Consider the following 20212-nt stretch of genomic DNA (forward strand, 5'->3'; position numbering starts at 1 on the left):
ATGCTCATGTAAAAATTAGGTAAAGTAGGAATTGAATTTTTTCTCACTTATTAAAATTATTTCCATATTACATAAGATCATTTTATATTATACAAATCATTTGCGTACTAAATCTAATGAAATACTTATATATTTTAGACCAGCAATGCGTAGATTGATAAAAACAGTAACAAAGAAATTTGAGTGGGGACCTCAGACGTAATGACAGAATGTTATTTGCAATCAAGGCTGTATTTTAAGTGTTAAATGTTGCAATGAAATAACAGTTTTTTATCGGAATTAAAAATAACTTTATCTACTGATATTATAACTCAATATTGACTTTTGAAATTTTATTCTTCAATTTCACATATAGTTTTTTACGAATTGAAAACAGAAGTCATATCTCGTACTTTTATTTTATCAAGGATGGAAGCACAAACTAGTAGCGGGAAAGAGGTAAGTTAATTTAATAATAATAATAATAATAAATTGTTTATTAATCTTTAAATTATAAAATTTACATAATGAAAAAAATAAACCTTAAACAGACAAAGTGCATGGACATCGTCCATCTGCAGAGTTGCACTAATTATAAGTCATACAATCTATTGGATTTCACAAAATACATTATAACAAATAAAATGTAAAATTAATACAAATTATAAATTCTGTTTGTACAAAAATAGTGAAGAAAGAGAAATAAAATAAAAATACTCTTTTTTACATACACATACCCAATTAGTAATTGAATTGTTGGATTAACATTTTTCTATAATTACCAGCTGAACGGATAAATTTATTTAACAATAGCCAATCTTTTCCATTTAATTGATCTATTAGTTCTGCCATGCTTAATTCTACTTTACCAAAACACCTGACTCTAAATTCCCTCATAATTGGGCAAACCGCTATAAAGTGATAAACATTCTCCACAGCCCCCAAATTACACATGGAACAGTAATGCTGTGCCTCTGTACGCGTTATGTTGTAATTTAATTTAAGAAGCTGCCCTCTTGCTTTAAAAATATTACTCATTAGATAAAAATTATTGTCATCAGATATATAATGCTTATCCAAACATAATTTAAGTTCTTTGTACAGAGAGTGAAAGGTTGAATAGAAAGCTTTTTTTAGACATTCTTCTTTAAACTCTGGATTTATTTTCTCAAACAATCCATTCAACGAATCGACCCCATCTTTCCCAGTAATATATTTGTCAAAGTCAAAATTAAATTTAGCAAAAAGAGAAGAGCAAGCATCATACCAATAGATTTTCTTCTTGACGATTTTTTTCACAAGCAATTTAGGCAGCCTTTGGACGGCAGTGACAGAACGCTTTTAATATACTTTAAAAACATTTTCAAGGTAAACAAAAACATAGGCTCAGCTCCTGTTTTTAAATAAATGATGTAGTGGGGTGTATTTTTAGGAAGAAAAAATATTTTTTTTACAAAGAAAGTATAACCTCTCTACCGAATCGTATCGCTGGAAACCCCAAATTTGTGCGCCGTAGCATATAATCGCTCTGGCGACCGCTCGAAATACCTCATGTTTAGTGGAAAATGGGACATCATAACTTTTCAGTAAACGGCCATAACTTACATTCAAGGCAAATTTAGCTACTGACAATTTTTCCCGAAAATGGTGGCTAAAGGATAATTTTGGGGTCATATACATGCCTAAATATTTATAAATTCGAACATTTTCAATTTTTACCCCCTTAAAAGACCAACGCTCATTTTTTGCCTGTCTTCCACCGTTCTTGAATACAATAACCTTGGATTTCTCTAAATTCAAATTCAGGTTCCATTGATCACAGTAGGCGCTCATTCTGTTTATCATAGACTGCAATATGGATGGATGATCCGCCATCACGACAATATCATCCGCATACAAAAGGCAACGGATATTTACCCCTGCAACTCGCACACCTCCCTCTAAAACATCATAAATATCATTTAAAAAAATTGAAAATAAAAGAGGTGAGAGCACACATCCTTGTTTTAATCCCATTCTCGTAACAAAACTCTCAGTAACACCACTTGGCGTCCAAACACTTGCCTCTGTATTATTATATAGCTCTTCAAGAACCCGAATGAATTTTGTGGAGACGCCTAAAGAATAAAGTTTATAATAAAGATGATTCCTAATTGGCGAATCAAATGCTGCTTTATAATCCACAAAAAAACAAAAATATTTCCCTCTATTACGGTATGTTTTTAATTTAATTGTATTCACAAGATTAAAAATATTATCGATAGTAGAATAACCCTTACGAAAGCCAGACTGATATTCTATTAATATTTCTTTCTCATCAACAAATGTCTCCAAACGCTTCAACAAAAGACCGCTAAATAATTTTGAAATACTATCTGAAAATGAAATTCCTCTATAATTTCCAACATTATTCAAATCTCCTTTTTTATGTAAAGGAAAAATTATAGATTTCGAAAAACTAGGAGGAACTTCCGCTGTTTCGAAAATATAGTTAAACAGGTCGAGCAATTTCAGAAGAAAATTATCTGAACTATTTTTAAAAAATTCAACCGGTATGCGATCGAATCCAGGTGCCTTACCGTCCTTAGCTTTACCTAGTACATACAACAATTCAGTGTAATTAAACTTTTTATCAATAGATAACTCACCTATAAGTGGTGGTGCAAACTGAATGGGATCTACAGACAAACACGGATTCAATAAGTTGTTAAAATGACGCACCCAATCCTCACAACTAATAACAGCACTACTAACAAAATTACTACTTTTAAAATTCTTTATTAGAGACCACAAATTTTTAGTATCATTAACTTCCTTAAATTTATTTTTTAATGATAAGTAAAATTCTTTCTTTTTTGATGCACCCAACTGTCTATATTGACTATTACATTCACTATACGTACTTCTGCCCAGTTTCAATCCCGTTTTACGAAAAAGATTTAAAAGTTTAAAAGTTTTATTTCTCGCCTGTTTACAATCATTATCATGCCATTTTTGCTTGAAATTTGTTGAACTTCGAACACCTGTACTACGTATTCGTTTACCTAAACTAGAACATTGGACTATCATATCCACAAACATATTAACAGCTCCCTGTACATTGTTTGGAACCTCTTTTATTAAATTTACACTTTTTTCTAATTTATTCTTAAAATTAATACGATCTAATTCTGTCCATGGTAATTTTGGAAGAAGTGGTAAGAGTTTATCTTGTTTATCGAAAGGGTCTAACTTTATAATCAGGTTAATTGGCATGTGATCGGAAAACACTTCTGGAATTACTCTAAAATCTTTAACAATATGCAATAAATCAAACGCCAAAACGCACAAATCGCAAACAGAACACCCCCGTCCTGAAATATATGTATACTGCCCTTCATCTCCCGCAGTTCTACCATTCAATACAATTAAATTACAATTATCACAAGTTTCTAAAAACATTTTACCTCTATTATTTACAATTAAATCTTTTGAATTCCTGTGTACATTCACATTACATCTACCTTCCATGTATTCAGCTGGTATAGACTGCAGATTACCTATTCTCACGTTTAAGTCACCTATTACAATAAATTTAAAAGATGAATTATTTAATAAATTATCTACAACATTAAATTCATTTGTCCAATTATTACAATTTATATAGGCCGGCAGGATATAAAAAAATGCTTGAGTAATTTTACCTTGAACTAAAGTAATCCCTTGTATATCGACAAATCTGAATATATTTGTAATTAATTTACTAGATTTTATACCGTACAAAGAGCCCGCCTTCGCCCTTCCAAACACACTTTCCCTTGTTGCTCCTATCCAATACAAATTAAATCCACTGAAATACTTTTCCCACAAAACAAAATCTTTATCCTCTACAAATGTCTCAAAAAGAAAAAAAATATCAAAATTTTTAACAAAATCAAAAAAAGAAAAATCTTTTTTGTTACTTATTCCAGCAACATTATAACTTAAAATAGAGCAACTATCACCATAATTTACACATTCATTCGCACCTACCTCACATCGTACTTGTACTTCATTGAACTCATAGCCTATCTTCTCTTCTCCAAAAAATGCTCTAGAAATTTGAAATCCTCTTCCTTCGCTGCAAGGCCCTCCTCATCCCAAAAGTACTTCCGGTTGTTATAAAGCAAATAATTACTTCTGAGTGAAACTCTAGCTTCCTTATCCTTAGTTAATATTTTTTGTTTAACTTCCGCAACTTTCTTCTTTTTTGCCTGTCCTGAAGCGTCATGTCTCTGTTAATCCAGATGCCAGTACCCCTAAGTTTCCTAGTATTACTTAGGACCAACTGCACTTCTGCCAATTTCAAAAATTCCACTAACAACATTTGACCCTGCCCAATAGAAAATACTCTATCTAACGACAATTCACTGATCCCAAGCACTCTCTCAAAAAATTCCTTAACTATAGATACCAAATTATCACCTTCTTTGAAACCTGACAGACCTCCAATTATTAAATTCTTAGCTTTCGACTTTCTCAAAATCGCTTCTATGCTTTTCTTAATATTTCTATTTTCCTCCTTGAGGCATAAAACTTCTTTCTTCAAATTTTCATTTTCCGTTATTATAAGGTCTAATTTGTTTTCAAATGCTATAAAATGTTCTTTCGTTGGAAACATTGCGAGCTTAGCATCTAGCATATTATTTATTTTACTCAATAGAATATCATCTCTATCACTTGATTCTCCTTGACCCTTTTTACCCATAATTTCCTCAGGTGAGGAGTAACTTCTCCTTCTCTTAGTAAATCTATCTGAACTAGGAGTACCTTCTTTTATTTCTGTAATTTTTATTTCATTACTCATTGCCTGAATTACGTTAGAGATGATCCCAGTAATACATTACCGGCAGTAGTGACGATGGGCGTGGCCAGTGAACTATCACTCTAATCCCCACCACTTTCAATCGCTATACTTCGCTTATTTTTGAAACAAAACAAATCAATCCAAATCTAATACATTCAGTTATTAATTAACTAATTATAGCTCAAATAGTAAATTAAACAACCTAATTTTAATTCAATTAAACAGTTCACACTTTAAGCTATAATTTGAAAAAAAGAATGATAAAAAACCATAACTTTTAACCAGATTAAATGTAAAATAATCAGAGCACACTGAAACACAACCTTCTCTCATGAACGCTGAGTGCAAACTCCGCCACAGTGGGAGATATAAAACAGCCATAATTTTACATGACCCAAAAAATAGTTAGCCCTTCATATCTTATACATTTATAGATCTGTGAACAAAATAACTATAGTTTTTAATTGAGAAAAACAAAGTGTATAAGAGAAAAAAAAAATTCCATACCAATACGTGGTTCACAGTGGGAGATATAAAACAGCCATAATTTTACAGAATTTCATAACCCAAAAAATATTCAACCCTTCATATCTTCTACATTTATAGATCTGTGAACAAAATAACTATAGTTTTTAATTGAGAAAAACAAAGTGTACAAGAGAACAAAATTTCATACGAATACGTGGTTCACAGTGGGAGATATAAAACCACCATAATTTTACTGAATTTCATGACCCAAAAAATTTTCAGCCCATCATATCTTCTACATTTATAGATCTGTGCACAAAATAACTGTGGTTTGTAATTGAGAAAAACAAAGTGTATAAGAGAAAAAAATTCCATACCAATACGTGGTTCACAGTGGGAGATATAAAACAGCCATAATTTTACAGAATTTCATGACCCAAAAAATTTTCAACCCTTTATATCTTCTACGTTTATATATCTGTGCACAAAATAACTGTGGTTTGTAATTGAGAAAAACAAAGTGTATAAGAGAAAAAAATTCCATACCAATACGTGGTTCACAGTGGGAGATATAAAACAGCCATAATTTTACAGAATTTCATGACCCAAAAAATTTTCAACCCTTTATATCTTCTACATTTATAGATCTGTGCACAAAATAACTATAGTTTGTAATTGAGAAAAACAAAGTGTATAAGAGAAAAAAATTCCATACCAATACGTGGTTCACAGTGGGAGATATAAAACAGCCATAATTTTACAGAATTTCATGACCCAAAAAATTTTCAACCCTTTATATCTTCTACATTTATAGATCTGTGCACAAAATAACTATAGTTTTTAATTGAGAAAAACAAAGTGTATAAGAGAAAAAAATTCCATACCAATACGTGGTTCACAGAGGGAGATATAAAATTGCCATAATTTTACAGAATTTCATGACCCAAAAAATTTTCAGCCCTTCATATCATATACATTTATAGATCTGTGAACAAAATATCTATAGTTTTTAATTGAGAAAAACAAAGTGAATAAGAGAAAAAAATTACATACCAATACGTGGTTCACAGTGGGAGATATAAAACAGCCATAATTTTACAGAATATCGTGACCCAAAAAATTTTCAGCCCTTCATATCATATACATTTATAGATCTGTGCACAAAATAACTATAGTTTTTAATTGAGAAAAACAAAGTGTATAAGAGAAAAAAATTCCATACCAATACGTGGTTCACAGTGGGAGATATAAAACAGCCATAATTTTAAAGAATTTCATGACCCAAAAAATTTTCAACCCTTCATATCTTCTACATTTATAGATCTGTGAACAAAATAACTGTAGTTTGTAATTGAAAAAAACAAAGTGTATAAGAGAAAAAAATTCCATACCAATACGTGGTTCACAGTGGGAGATATAAAACAGCCATAATTTTACAGAATTTCATGACCCAAAAAATTTTCAGCCCTTCATATCTTATACATTTATAGATCTGTGAACAAAATATCTGTAGTTTTTAATTGAGAAAAACAAAGTGAATAAGAGAAAAAAATTCCATACCAATACGTGGTTCACAGTGGGAGATATAAAACAGCCATAATTTTACAGAATTTCATGACCCAAAAAATTTTCAACCCTTCATATCTTCTACATTTATAGATCTGTGAACAAAAAAACTATAGTTTTTAATTGAGAAAAACAAAGTGTACAAGAGAACAAAATTTCATACGAATACGTGGTTCACAGTGGGAGATATAAAACAACCATAATTTTACAGAATTTCATGACCCAAAAAATTTTCAGCCCTTCATATCTTCTACATTTATAGATCTGTGCACAAAATAACTGTAGTTTGTAATTGAGAAAAACAAAGTGTATAAGAGAAAAAAATTCCATACCAATACGTGGTTCACAGTGGGAGATATAGAACGGCCATAATTTAACAGAACTTCATGACCCAAAAAATTTTCAACCCTTTATATCTTATACATTTATACATCTGTGCACAAAATAACTATAGTTTTTAATTGAGAAAAACAAAGTGTATAAGAGATAAAAATTCCATACCAATTCGTGGTTCACAGTGGGAGATATAGAACGGCCATAATTTTACTGAATTTCATGACCCAAAAAATTTTCAACCATTTAAATCTTCTACATTTATAGATCTGTGCACAAAATAACTATAGTTTTTAATTGAGAAAAACAAAGTGTATAAGAGATAATAATTCCATACCAATACGTGGTTCACAGTGGGAGATAAAGAACAGCTATAATTTTACAGAATTTCATGACCCAAAAAATTTTCAACCCTTTATATCTTATACATTTATAGATCAGTGCACAAAATAACTATAGTTTTTAATTGAGAAAAACAAAGTGTATAAGAGAACAAAATTCCATACCAATTCGTGGTTCACAGTGGGAGATATAAAACAGCCATAATTTTACAGAATTTCATGACCCAAAAAATTTTCAGCCATTCATATCATATACATTTATAGATCTGTGCACAAAATAACTATAGTTTTTAATTGAGAAAAACAAAGTGTATAAGAGAAAAAAATTCCATACCAATACGTGGTTAACAGTGGGAGATATAGAACGGCCATAATTTAACAGAATTTCATGACCCAAAAAATTTTCAACCCTTCATATCTTCTACATTTATAGATCTGTGAACAAAATAACTATAGTTTTTAATTGAGAAAAACAAAGTGTACAAGAGAACAAAATTTCATACGAATACGTGGTTCACAGTGGGAGATATAAAACAACCATAATTTTACAGAATTTCATGACCCAAAAAATTTTCAGCCCTTCATATCTTCTACATTTATAGATCTGTGCACAAAATAACTGTAGTTTGTAATTGAGAAAAACAAAGTGTATATGAGAAAAAAATTCCATACCAATACGTGGTTAACAGTGGGAGATATAGAACGGCCATAATTTAACAGAATTTCATGACCCAAAAAATTTTTAACCCTTCATATCTTCTACATTTATAGATCTGTGCACAAAATAACTATAGTTTTTAATTGAGAAAAACAAAGTGTATTAGAGAATAAAATTCCATACCAATTCGTGGTTCACAGTGGGAGATATAGGACGGCCATAATTTTACAAATTTCATGACCCAAAAAATTTTCAACCCTTCATATCTTCTACATTTATAGATCTGTGCACAAAATAACTATAGTTTTTAATTGAGAAAAACAAAGTGTACAAGAGAACAAAATTTTATACGAATACGTGGTTCACAGTGGGAGATATAGAACGGCCATAATTTTACAGAATTTCATGAGCCAAAAAATTTTCAACCATTCATATCTTATACATTTATAGATCTGTGCACAAAATAACTGTAGTTTGTAATTGAGAAAAACAAAGTGTATAAGAGAATAAAATTCCATACCAATACGTGGTTCACAGTGGGAGATATAGAACGGCCGTAATTTTACAGAATTTCATGACCCAAAAAATTTTCAATTCTTCATATCTTCTACATTTATAGATCTGTGAACAAAATAACTGTAGTTTGTAATTGAGAAAAACAAAGTGTATAAGAGAAAAAAATTTCATACTAATACGTGGTTCACAGTGGGAGATATAGGACGGCCATAATTTTACAAATTTCATGACCCAAAAAATTTTCAACCCTTCATATCTTCTACATTTATAGATCTGTGCACAAAATAACTATAGTTTTTAATTGAGAAAAACAAAGTGTACAAGAAAACAAAATTTCATACGAATACGTGGTTCACAGTGGGAGATATAAAACAGCCATAATTTTACAGAATTTCTTGACCCAAAAAATTTTCAACCCTTCATATCTTCTACATTTACAGATCTGAGGGAAAACCGTCAAACCTTACCGCAAAGAAATGACGGCACGCGCCTTAACATCCAGGATTGAATGCTTTAAATACAAGATAGATTTATATTACATAAGATTTCTCTACACTCTCGCGTATTGTTAATTATTGAAAACAAATATGAATTTGTATTAGCTTTTAATGACCGTAAAAACTTATATTAAGAATTCAATTAGCGAGGAATCGGTACAGAACAAAAAACAAAAACACTCTGTCATTTGCCAACGCTTCGACAAAATTTATTTGTTAGGTATTTATTTACTTTGTTTTTAGGAAGAGCGAGTGTGGCTGGAAAGTTTGTTAATAATTCGGTGGCAAGGATTCTTGAGTTTAACCTAAAGCAAGCTGTTCCCGAAGGTGTTAATTACGCAAGTATAATTAATCGTGCCAAGCTAACAGTAATTCTGCACAATGGTCAAGAGTCTAAGCTGTCTGTTATAATGAAGAAAGCACATGAAGACAAAGAAAAGTTGGAAACGCTATCAGCAATCCCAATATTTAAAAGTGAAATCAAGGTATACAAATTTATATATAATATAAATCTAGAATGGTGTAGTTTCTGAAAGTTATTAGATTCAATTTTTGGCCACTACTTAACTTACAAATACTCCCATGTTACCCTTAAATTCGAATCATAGACCAAGCATTTTTTTTTTTTTTTTTTTGCGCATCAATAGCTGAGGTCATTAGCGCCCGGAGCTTTTTCCAGTGCACTGCCGGCCTCCGGACAGTGTTCTCTCGTTACAGACAACACTGTCCATCATCGGACAGTGTGCTGTAAGAAGCTCCTAGGAAGAGAAAATCTAAGGGTTGGATTCGAACCCGGGACCTCTGCGTGGGAGTCCAGATCAAGCATGCCTACCGCTTATAAAGTCCTCGTTACAATGTGACTCAGAACGTTCAGTTTTTTATCTGTAGTGTACATTAAATTAGTTACTTTCTATGACTACATAAAGCACTACAAGTTTACTTCCGAGATATCCATAAAAGGTGGGTAAAGAGATTTTCTAGTTCTTTAATTTTTTAGAATACCGTCGAAACTTAAGGATCATTTTGCTGTGCTGACTTATTTAATGATTGTTGATATTGTTTAGGTTTACAATGAAATATTGCGAAAATTCGAAACATTAATGAATGAATATGAAGACTACAATGAGAAATTATGGTGCAATCTTATTGGTTATCAAAATTACGATCTTATAGTCCTCGAAGATTTAAAGGTGATTAACCAACTTTATTTGCCCCGTTCTTTGTAAAGTCGACTAAAATAATTGCTTTATTTTTCGCAGTTAACAAACTACGTAATAGCTGATAGAAAGAAAAGATTAGATCTGAACCATTCAAAACTGGTTTTACACAGTTTGGGTCGTTTACATGCTCTTGGATACATACTTATACAAAAAGGGCTGTTAAGCAAAGAAGATTTACCTCCATTTTACTGTGATATAAGTTTTATTGTAATGGATAGATTATATAAATGTGGTTTAATTACGTTGTCGAAAGTAATAGAAAAGTACTGGACACCTGAATGGTTAGTAAAACTTTATTTTACTCGCATCAGTTTCTTGTTTTAAAAGTAGAACGTATAAAAGTCCTGATGAGTTTGAATATGTAGTCGATGTTAGTCTTGTTTTGTTGTAGTTAACTAAGCAGTTTACAAGGGTAGCCAAGCGTCAACTTAAAGGACCACAGACTGCTCTTGTAGAGAGTTTTCTTGCAACTGGTTCGGTTCTTGTCCAAATAAGGAGTGTAATATTGTACTATGTTTATAATATAGAGAACAAGTGCTAACCAGTTACCTTTTAAGATCTTTTGAGTGTCCGGAATTGAATCGCCTAGAGTCTCAAACAATACGGTTGTTGGGCGAGCATCGGTTGTAAAAATGGAATGTTAAAGTTGTTGTCACAAGTACTTTGCGATGGTACTAGACTTTCAGATTCATTTTATACTTTTAGAGGAAAACAGTGTGGTATTAGAAATTCCAAATTGCAATTAGGAAGTTGTATAATCGTTCTCACTTCAGAATTCATTTACCAGTTACCCATATATTACAGCATTTTGCCTATTAAAATCCAGAACAGTCAACAAATCATACGTGGTTAAGTTCAAATTTTTTAAAATATTTGAAAATTCCATTTCATTTATTAAAAATATAGCTAATTTATGGTTATTTTTAAAGTAACTTTCTTGAGGAGACTGATTTTTATCGTACGATAACTTATAATTGAAGTTTTACGCTGTAATAATCTTATTAGTGGTTGTCTAATTTATTCAATAATATTCAAGGAAAGAAATTGGAAAGCGACTCAGCAAAGAACATGAAGTTGTTATCGAAAAGCACAAAAGATTATTTCAACCCCAAGAAAACGATTTCATTACAATGTGCCATGGCGATTGTTGGACCTGTAATATGATGTTTAAATACAGCCCTTTCGAAGAAAATTACCCAATTTCATTAAAGTGAGGCAAACAATATTAGGTTACTACTAGGCAACAGTATACTGTTGATTTATTATTCGGGTTATGTGAATATTTTTAATAAACTTTCTTTTGCAGATTTCTTGATTTCCAAACAACACATATCAATGTATACATATTCGATGTGCTGTACTTTCTATTTGTTAGTGTGCAACCTGAAGTGCGTCGGTCAAATTTTGACCAGCTTCTTTCCGTTTATCAGAAATCTCTGCAAACTGCATTAGCCAATTACGGCTTTGAAGATCGTACGCCATCGCTGAAGAATGTACAGTCAGAAGCTGAACGTGCTGAATATTATGGTCTTACTTGCAGTTTGGTTCTTTCACCAATAGGAGCCGCTCAACAGGCAGGAGACTTCAAAATAGAATATTTAAATGACGAAAATAAATGGATGGATTCTCTGAAAGAAGATGTATTTAATACTGATTTGTACAAATCAGCTGTACAACCAGAACTTAGAAACTGGTTTAATAAAGGATTATTTTAAAATTAATCAATTCTAGAATTTATTTTGTTATCTGATCTAATCGTTTTCTTCTTATTTCTTGAAAATTTACAGTATTGTGCATATATCTTGAAAACTGGATTTGTTAACAGTGAATAGGAATATAATGCGAACCTAGGAAATAAGCATTTAAGGGTTCTGGTAGTGATGAATAGTCATGCTTCTGAGACTGGACACCTGCATAACATAGGAAGGGAAACCAACCAACGTCACCTGAACACAGTTTGAAAATAGGGCGCGTTAGACCATGTGTCATCACACCTCTTCAATTCCTGTGGGGAGGTATAAGATGTTTTGTACTGTCCAAATGCCAAATATAGCGGAAAAATTGAGGTGACTTTTTTTAGGGGGAAGGGAAAAGAACCTCTCGTTTTAATACCAACGAACAGTACCAACGTTGCAAAAGGACTAACACGACGATTTGTAGCTATGGAGAAAATGCTAAGTTATATTTTGGGTGGTGTAGAGGTATGATTGGGGAGTGGAGCTCGAAGATAAGCGGGTAGAGCAAAGATATAACATAAGACCTGGATGTTAGCAGGAAAATGAAGGAATAAATAAGATAAAATAAATTTCGGAGTCCGCTTAAGGATAGATAATGCAAAAAGCAAACTTATAGAAAAAAGTGGAATTCAAGTAGATGTTAAAATAAATTAAATAATTGAAATATACTGAAGTCTCATTTCGCATTCGATTAAGATGCTGTTTTGGAGACATCATTATGTAAGGAAAACATCAGAAGAGAGGAAATAAGTTCAGAATAATTAACATTTAATTGTATGCATCCTAAAGTTTACAATAAGCTTCTTTAATTCACAAAAGGACTTACAGAGAGAATGAGTATGTGTTTTAACTTCTAAATAATCTTTAAATAATAAAAATTAGATACTTTTCAACACCAAAAATCTTTTTTAATTAATAACAACCATTAATTCTCTCTGAAATCAATTTCACAATAGTCTGTTTTCCCAGATAGTCTTGTTCCGCCTTCCAGTCAAAGACAAAATAATAATAATAATTCGAAAATTAAAATCTTAATTAACCAATAAATCTCTTTCAAAAAACTATAACCGGGTAGCTGTGTGTGTTCAATGACTTACAGCAGGGAGGTGATCCGAACAATTACATAGTTGTAACAATAGTTCAGATGAAAGTGTATTGGGAAAAGTATAAAATATGTTACCTGTTGGTAGTTGAATTGTTAGGCCTTCTGAAAAAATAAAATAAATAATAAAGGCATGGGTTGATTTCTTTTTAAATTCCAATAAAATATATAAAACAAAAAATTAAAATTGCAATAGATATCCGAAGGAAATATTCTTAAATGTAGACCTAAGTTATTTGAAATAATTCTAAATTTGGATACTTGACCATATCTGTTATGTGTATCAAAAAAGAAGATAAAGATTCAAGGTCTTTCTTTAAACTTATGAATATTTCAATGTGAGTTAGTGTGACGTTAGACTAGTGTGTTCGCTGTCGTTCACCAGAATGGTAAGCAACATTATCGTCTGCCTCTTTAAATAGTATCTATATTTACATTAAATTTTTATAAGATCCTTAAGTAACAAGAATCAAAAAACAATAGTAACTCAAATCAATTTTGACTGTTAAAGTGAAATGTTTTCAATAAAATACATTTACATTTTGAAGCGTTTTTATTAATAAGAATGAGTATAATCTTAAATGTATAAATCTCGGACATATTTTCGGTAAATTAATTTTTTTAATTTTTCATCAAGTTTGCAAAATTAATTTAAATTCTACATAGAAACTAGGTAAAAATCATGGGAAATTTATTCTTAATAACACCAGTTTATGAAACCAAAGCTTGAAATATCAGATATGGAAAACCTTTTGTGGGTAACTAAGAGTGAATTATAATATAATTACGTTATTTTAAATTCAATACAAGCACAAGAAAATGGAAAATCCATTTGTCGAGGCGCAAAATAAGTCTCAGTAGATCACTGCGCCTTGACTCTCTTTTATCCAGTTCCCTCAAGTCTAAGGAGTCTATTACTGACATAGTTTCCGTACAAGAAAGTATGTCTGAAATGTATGAAGCCATATAAACATATAAAATAGCATAATGAAAACTAATTGACGTATTTGTCTTAGAGATGCTTTTTCTGACCACTTTGAATGCAAAAGTCAGCGGTATGTGATCCTTTAAATATGGTGAAGTAGTTTAAATCATGCATTTACCAGAAATATTAAATTGCATTGTGAAATGCCAAAAGCTCATGGTAGGATGATGGTAATGTTTTTTGGAAAGGCTATTACTTAGGAGAATCTCTGAATCATCGTGGGACCTGGTTGAGATCTGTATCAGTGGAAGAGTCAAAAGCGTCTACCAGACCAAATGGCCATTATAACGAATCCAAATAAATCAAAAAGTGTTAGTTATAATTGTTGTATTTCCTAAGTCAGCAGACTCTATTGGTATGCTGCGGTAAGTGCAATTTTGTCATAAATAAGTATACTACGAGATCTCTGGTTGTGAGTATTGGTCGTCTGGTCACCGCTCAAGTATTGCAGTTTTCATTAAACTTACCAAAGCTGCAGGATTTGGTAAATTTCTTAGCTTGTGGCTCAAAGCATCTAGGCATCTGGCAATGTATGCCATGTTTCATGAAGCTCGACTTACAGTACGAACGACTCCTGTACCTGGAAGAACAGCAGTTAATGTCATCCAAAATTTAAAACTAAGCTGTCGAAATAATTATCCAAATTAGTTGAATATTAGGTACATCTATCAGATTTTTCCGTTTAACGTAAAAACTTTGTAAAAAAGTTGTATTTTAAACAATCGTTATAGTCCAAACATTCATTTTTGAAGCAAGCCAAATTATTTCTACTACGTTACTATTACTAGCTCGTATCAATATCTGAATTGTCTGAATCACTCTTCAAGGACGTTCTTATTTGTTAGGTAATGTATTTATACTGGATGCATAGATATGTTAAGACAGGAAAGCTATCATTAGGAGCAATTACCTCCTTTAACTAATATTCTTCTCTTGAAGCCATCTGGTGTAAACAATAAATAAGCGTCTAAATCACCTGATTTGGCAATTAGATGTCAAGTCCCGCTTGAAAAAAAATTCAGCTTAAAAGACACTAAAAGTTACTAACTTATGATACTAGAAAAGAGGAATTTTAAGGGTTGTGGTTGCGATAATGACTTGACATCTAACTGTGGCTTATCACCTGTTTGCCATCGCAAGAGAGAACTATATCATGTAAACAAGGTGAAGAAACCATTATTTGGTACAATTTCTTCGTTTCCTGAAGGCGAGGTATAAGATATTTGGGAATGAGGAGATACTAAAAGAAGATTTAGCTCATTTTATTCCCAAATAATTGCATTGAGACCGGAGTCTGAACATTGAAGGACTTTGGTCACTTTTTCCAAAGTTTGGGCTAAGTTTTCTGGGAGGCTCATATATAATTATATAAACAAAGTTTTCCAATAATAATTTTCTAACCACATTTAAAGCGATAATTAATCATAATTATTAATATGTGTTCCACTAATTAAACAAACGCATCTAAGATTAATATTGTAAAACAATACACAGCCACTTAAAATAACAAAAAACATTGTATTACATACGAGTACCCATAGATCTTAACTGTCACTTTTATCATAAATATGTTTAAAAAACATTTTTAGACAGATCTTAGGAGGAGTAGACATACTTGTATTAGATACATTTCAGTGCAAAATTATAATGTTGGTACAAATTAATTATGATTAATATTAGGGGGAGTGAAGACAATTTGTGAGTTTGGACCTTAAGAACTGTGAATGATCGCTCTAGATTGTTAACTTTGATAAAACTTCAATCATATATTCACTTTACCTCTTTACTTTTACTGTCAATGACTTTTATTATTTCTCAAAAGTTACTTCAATAATGTACTTCATACTAGGAATAAAGAACTTTCAACTGTAATTGTAACAATTGTGAAGTGCCATCAAACGAATTTCTCTTCTTTTCTGAAGATCTACATAATACATGTTCATAAAATTGAATTTCACTGCATGTAAAATTTTGATAATTATTTAAAAAAAAAAGCAAAAACAAAATATTGGAACACTTCTCTCCCGCAACTGTACTTCTAAGAGAATTTTTTTAAACTCAATTTATGGAAGTCGGATTTTAATTCCTAAATACCGTGGTGTTTACTGTAGAGACCAATCGGATTATAAAGTTTCAGCTTTCTTTTTTTTTTAGTTTTTAAAATATATTCTCACAATTTTTTTGTTTTTTAATAAATTTTTGGAGTCAGGAGATCTCAAAACGATATGTTTTAACAAATCTCAATATCAAAAATTAACACGTTAACAAGGTCCTCTTTAATTGTAAAAAGAGAAAGTAAATTTAGATTTTTTGGAGAATTTCGGATAGGGATAATTGGAACTTTTTCACTTAAATGAACTTAGCTTTTACTTTGTCACATTTTGTTATTTATTTAGTTTTTTTTAATACATATTGTTTAGTTTAAGGAGCGTCAACGTCTGGTTTGTGTTTCCAGTACATTTTTAGGGCATTTCAGAGACAATTCTGTCCATGAAAATAGTATATCTTTTAAAACGTCTTTGAATAAGCTAAAATTTAAGATAGAAATAAGATTTTTACCTAATAATTTTTTCTAGGATGAGGAAACTGTTTGGTTTGAGAGCATATTGAAAAACAGTTTCCGAGACAAAGAAGTCCATAGAGTGCTAAGTGTTGACCTGCAATCTGCCGTACCCGAAGGAACTAATTATTCCAGCATCATACAGAGGGCAACGCTCAAAGTTATTCTCCGTTCTGGTCGTAAATCTACGTTAACAGTAATTGTGAAGAAATCGCATGAAGTTAAAGAAAAGTCTAAACTAATTGATGATTTCTCACTTTTTAAAGCAGAAATTTTGGTTTGTACTGTTTATGATAGTATTTGTCTAGGAAATTAATTATTTTCATATTTTTAACAAAAGAATAATAAATGACTTTCAGATGTTTAGTAAAATATTGACTAACTATGAACAGTTAATGGATGAATATCAGGATCATAATGACAAACTATGGTGCACCTTAATTGGATATCAACCGTACAATTTAATTGTTTTTGAAGATTTAAAGGTATTAAAGCGATCCAGGATTTGTGCAAAGAAAATAGTAGCGCCCAGATATTCAGAGAGTAGAACGTCTAATTTCTTGATGTGTTTGAATCTAACACGAATCAAAATTCATGTTAATGATTACTTACATTTTAGCGTGAAAACTATAGAGTGGCAGATAGAACTGGGTTGCTAGATAAACTTCATGCACAGCTTGTTCTACATAGTTTAGGCAGATTTCATGCAATGGGATATGTTTTAATTAATAAAGGATTAGTAAACGAAGGTGATCTAAGACCTTATTATTTAGAAGTAGATTCACCTGTAATCCAAAATTTCATTGCTGGTTCATTACAACAATTATGCAATGTAATACTTAGTGGTTGGCCCACAGAATGGTAAGTAGAAATTTAGACGGAAATCCCTATATGAACAGTCTATTTATACGAGGTGTCTGATATTTCAGGACAGAAATTGGTGAAAGACTTTCAAAGCAGGTTCCAGTTATCGTTGAAAAATTGAGATTTTTTGTAACTGAAAAGAAAAACAGTTTTGTCACAGTTTGCCATGGCGATTGTTGGACTTGCAACATGATGTTTAAATATTGTCCCTATGATGAAAATATTCCTGTTTCTGTCAAGTGAGTGTGATCAAATTTTCTTGATAAAACCAGGATTTTTTTGTTGATTTCTTTCCTAATTATTTCATTGTAGATTTTTGAGAAAAAAGAAATACATTTATTTAGTGAAAAACAAGAGAAAGTAAAAAACGTTTTCTTTATTTACAAAATTTGTATTTATTTTAATACAATTATTTATTTAAAATGCAATTCTTTCGATATAATTGTTTTAAAAAAATGAACATGTCTCGAGCGCTTTTCTACATTTGCTTTAAATACCACCCAAGTAGTGATGTTACCAATAATCATAAAAGCAAAAAAGATTTAGTATCTTAAATATTCAGCAAAGAGTTAAATGTGACGCTGAAAAAAAGTAAAATGCTGCGATTGGAGAAGATTCCTGGACAGAAGTATCGCTTTTCACTTTCCTGAGATTTTAAAACTGCCTCCTACCATTTTCTATATTCATTCTATTCATACAAATCAATAACTAGTTGAGTAAATGTTTAGAGAAATTATTCGTTTTAGTAATTTTTAGGAGAGAACTGGGGTGCAGAAGAATTTGGATAATCTCAGTAGAATTGAAAAAAATTTAAAATTTAGAGTTTTATAAAATACATAAGTTAGAGTCTGGATAATTTGTTAAGGAGTTGAATAAGGGTTCACTACAGAAATTGATTCGTATTTTGCTTGGGTTTTTAATAAAAACTCCCAGATTACCAGAAACACTCTTTACAGTATTCTACATCACTAGTTGTCTTTATTTCATAATTGAACGGCACTAATAAATGATTTATATCTTTCTTTTTTTCATGAGTACAAAAATAATAATGGAGATAAAAAAGCAAAAAATGAAAATTTAACGTTAAAAGTAAATTAACGTATTCGCATATAGTAATTAAAACATGTTCATCTTTTTTCGTGACTAATTTATTCAATAATCGAAAACGGAGAAAAATAATAGCCAATTTCAGTCATAATTCTTTATCTATTTTTTGCCAAGCTTTCGACCTTGAAACTAGGCCATCTTACGGGCTGAATAACATATTTTCATTAACAGATTTTAATGTACTTTTCTTTATCGTACTTTTTAATTTACATTTTTATCTGTTGCTGAAAATAAATTTATTTGACAAATAAATAAATGAAAAATTTACCATTTATGTATTTCTTTTTAATGTATATTTGTTTCAGATTTTTGGACTTTCAGTGCCCACACATCAATTCTTACATATTTGATATAATTTACTTCTTGTATGTAAGTGTACAACCAGAGGTCCGTAGGTCGCATTTGAATGAATTAATATCACAGTATCAGAAATCATTAGCGTCTACATTATCTTTATACGGTATAGAAGGAAAGGCACCAACATTGGATCACATTTTGGCCGAAGTAAAACGATTGCAGTACTATGCGATGGCAGTTAATCTAATTTATCTGCCAATAACAAGTACCGAAGTGGAAAAAGCTTTCACCTTGGAAGGGCTGAACGAAGGATGCTGCGGTATGGATGCGTTTAATCCAAAAATATTTAATACTGAAATGTTTAAAAATTCAGTGCAATCAGAGCTTAAAAGATGGTACAACGAAGAAATTTTTTAACTTCTTCAAATTTTATAATAAAATTGTGGATTAAAATATAATTTGTAGCATTTCCACTTCTGCAGTTATTTATTTTTCTATTTTTAACAGTTTAAAATGTTTATTGAAAGGTAATAATACGTATATTAATTTTTTTATCCAACATTAATAAATGATTGATAAGCTGGATATATGTTATTTGGTGTATAGCCAATATTTCTGATTCAACTTAAGACTAGTAGGTACTTTCTGATAAAATTGTAAAGCAACTATAAAAAATCGCTGCGAAGATTAATACTAAAGACATTTGGGTATTCTAAGAAACATTTGTTAAAAAATCATTATACTTGGATCTGTGTATTGAAGTGATCTATCGATCTTAAACCACTGTCATTCTTTTGTTTTATGAAGGCAAAATAGACCTTTAGAAGAATAGAAAATCGTTCCCGACTGATTGAGCGTTGAGATCTCTTAGCACAACTTCTGGGACAAATAGAATTCATAAACTGTGTCTTATTTGTAATTAGGGGCAACCACTAAAAGAGCATACACACTTTAGTGGCTAAAATTTTAGTATTTATAACTCATTTTCAAAACATCTACACATAATATCCTAGAATTCACAGCTTACGAATCAATCATTAATTAGGAGCCCCAAACCACATACCATTCTCCCGTTTATAGAATAAATCTTTCAATTCAAAGCGAAATCCTAGAGAAAGTTGGAGAAGTGTATTATACATTCAAAAGGGTAATAAAATA

At 30.9% G+C, this 20212-nt stretch overlaps 2 protein-coding genes across 6 annotated transcripts; one reads left to right on the forward strand and one right to left on the reverse strand.

The window, feature by feature from the left end:
• Nucleotides 1-39: 39 nt before the first annotated feature.
• Nucleotides 40-19639, forward strand: LOC141453702 (uncharacterized). 4 transcript variants are annotated; one of them, XM_074127220.1, is made up of 7 exons: nt 71-438; nt 9427-9668; nt 16803-17063; nt 17146-17271; nt 17406-17647; nt 17716-17889; nt 19063-19639. In XM_074127220.1, exons 2-7 carry the CDS (start codon nt 9594-9596, stop codon nt 19469-19471), a joined length of 1287 nt encoding a protein of 428 aa, XP_073983321.1. In that variant the 5' UTR covers nt 71-438; nt 9427-9593; the 3' UTR covers nt 19472-19639. The 4 variants fall into 4 exon arrangements, with proteins under 4 accessions (XP_073983324.1, XP_073983321.1, XP_073983322.1 ...); XM_074127223.1 differs by lacking the exons at nt 16803-17063; nt 17146-17271; nt 17406-17647; nt 17716-17889; nt 19063-19639 and adding exons at nt 10248-10373; nt 10443-10684; nt 11440-11613; nt 11710-12124 and having other exon boundaries at nt 40-438; XM_074127221.1 differs by lacking the exon at nt 9427-9668.
• LOC141453699 (uncharacterized) lies at nt 459-5357 on the reverse strand. 2 transcript variants are annotated; one of them, XR_012458129.1, is made up of 3 exons: nt 5312-5357; nt 3991-5240; nt 459-3539 (listed from the first exon to the last, which is right to left on the reverse strand). XR_012458129.1 is itself a non-coding variant. In XM_074127214.1 (3 exons), the coding sequence occupies exons 2-3, from the start codon at nt 3487-3489 to the stop codon at nt 1408-1410; spliced, it is 1374 nt and encodes a 457-aa protein (XP_073983315.1). In that variant the 5' UTR covers nt 3490-5240; nt 5312-5357; the 3' UTR covers nt 459-1407. The 2 variants fall into 2 exon arrangements, 1 of the variants encoding a protein (XP_073983315.1); XM_074127214.1 differs by having other exon boundaries at nt 459-1919; nt 2628-5240.
• Nucleotides 19640-20212: the final 573 nt, after the last annotated feature.

Source organism: Rhodnius prolixus, unplaced genomic scaffold (genome assembly GCF_049639745.1).
Source record: "Rhodnius prolixus isolate KJV_2025 unplaced genomic scaffold, Rpr scaffold_3, whole genome shotgun sequence".
Classification (NCBI taxonomy): Eukaryota; Metazoa; Arthropoda; class Insecta; order Hemiptera; family Reduviidae; genus Rhodnius; species Rhodnius prolixus.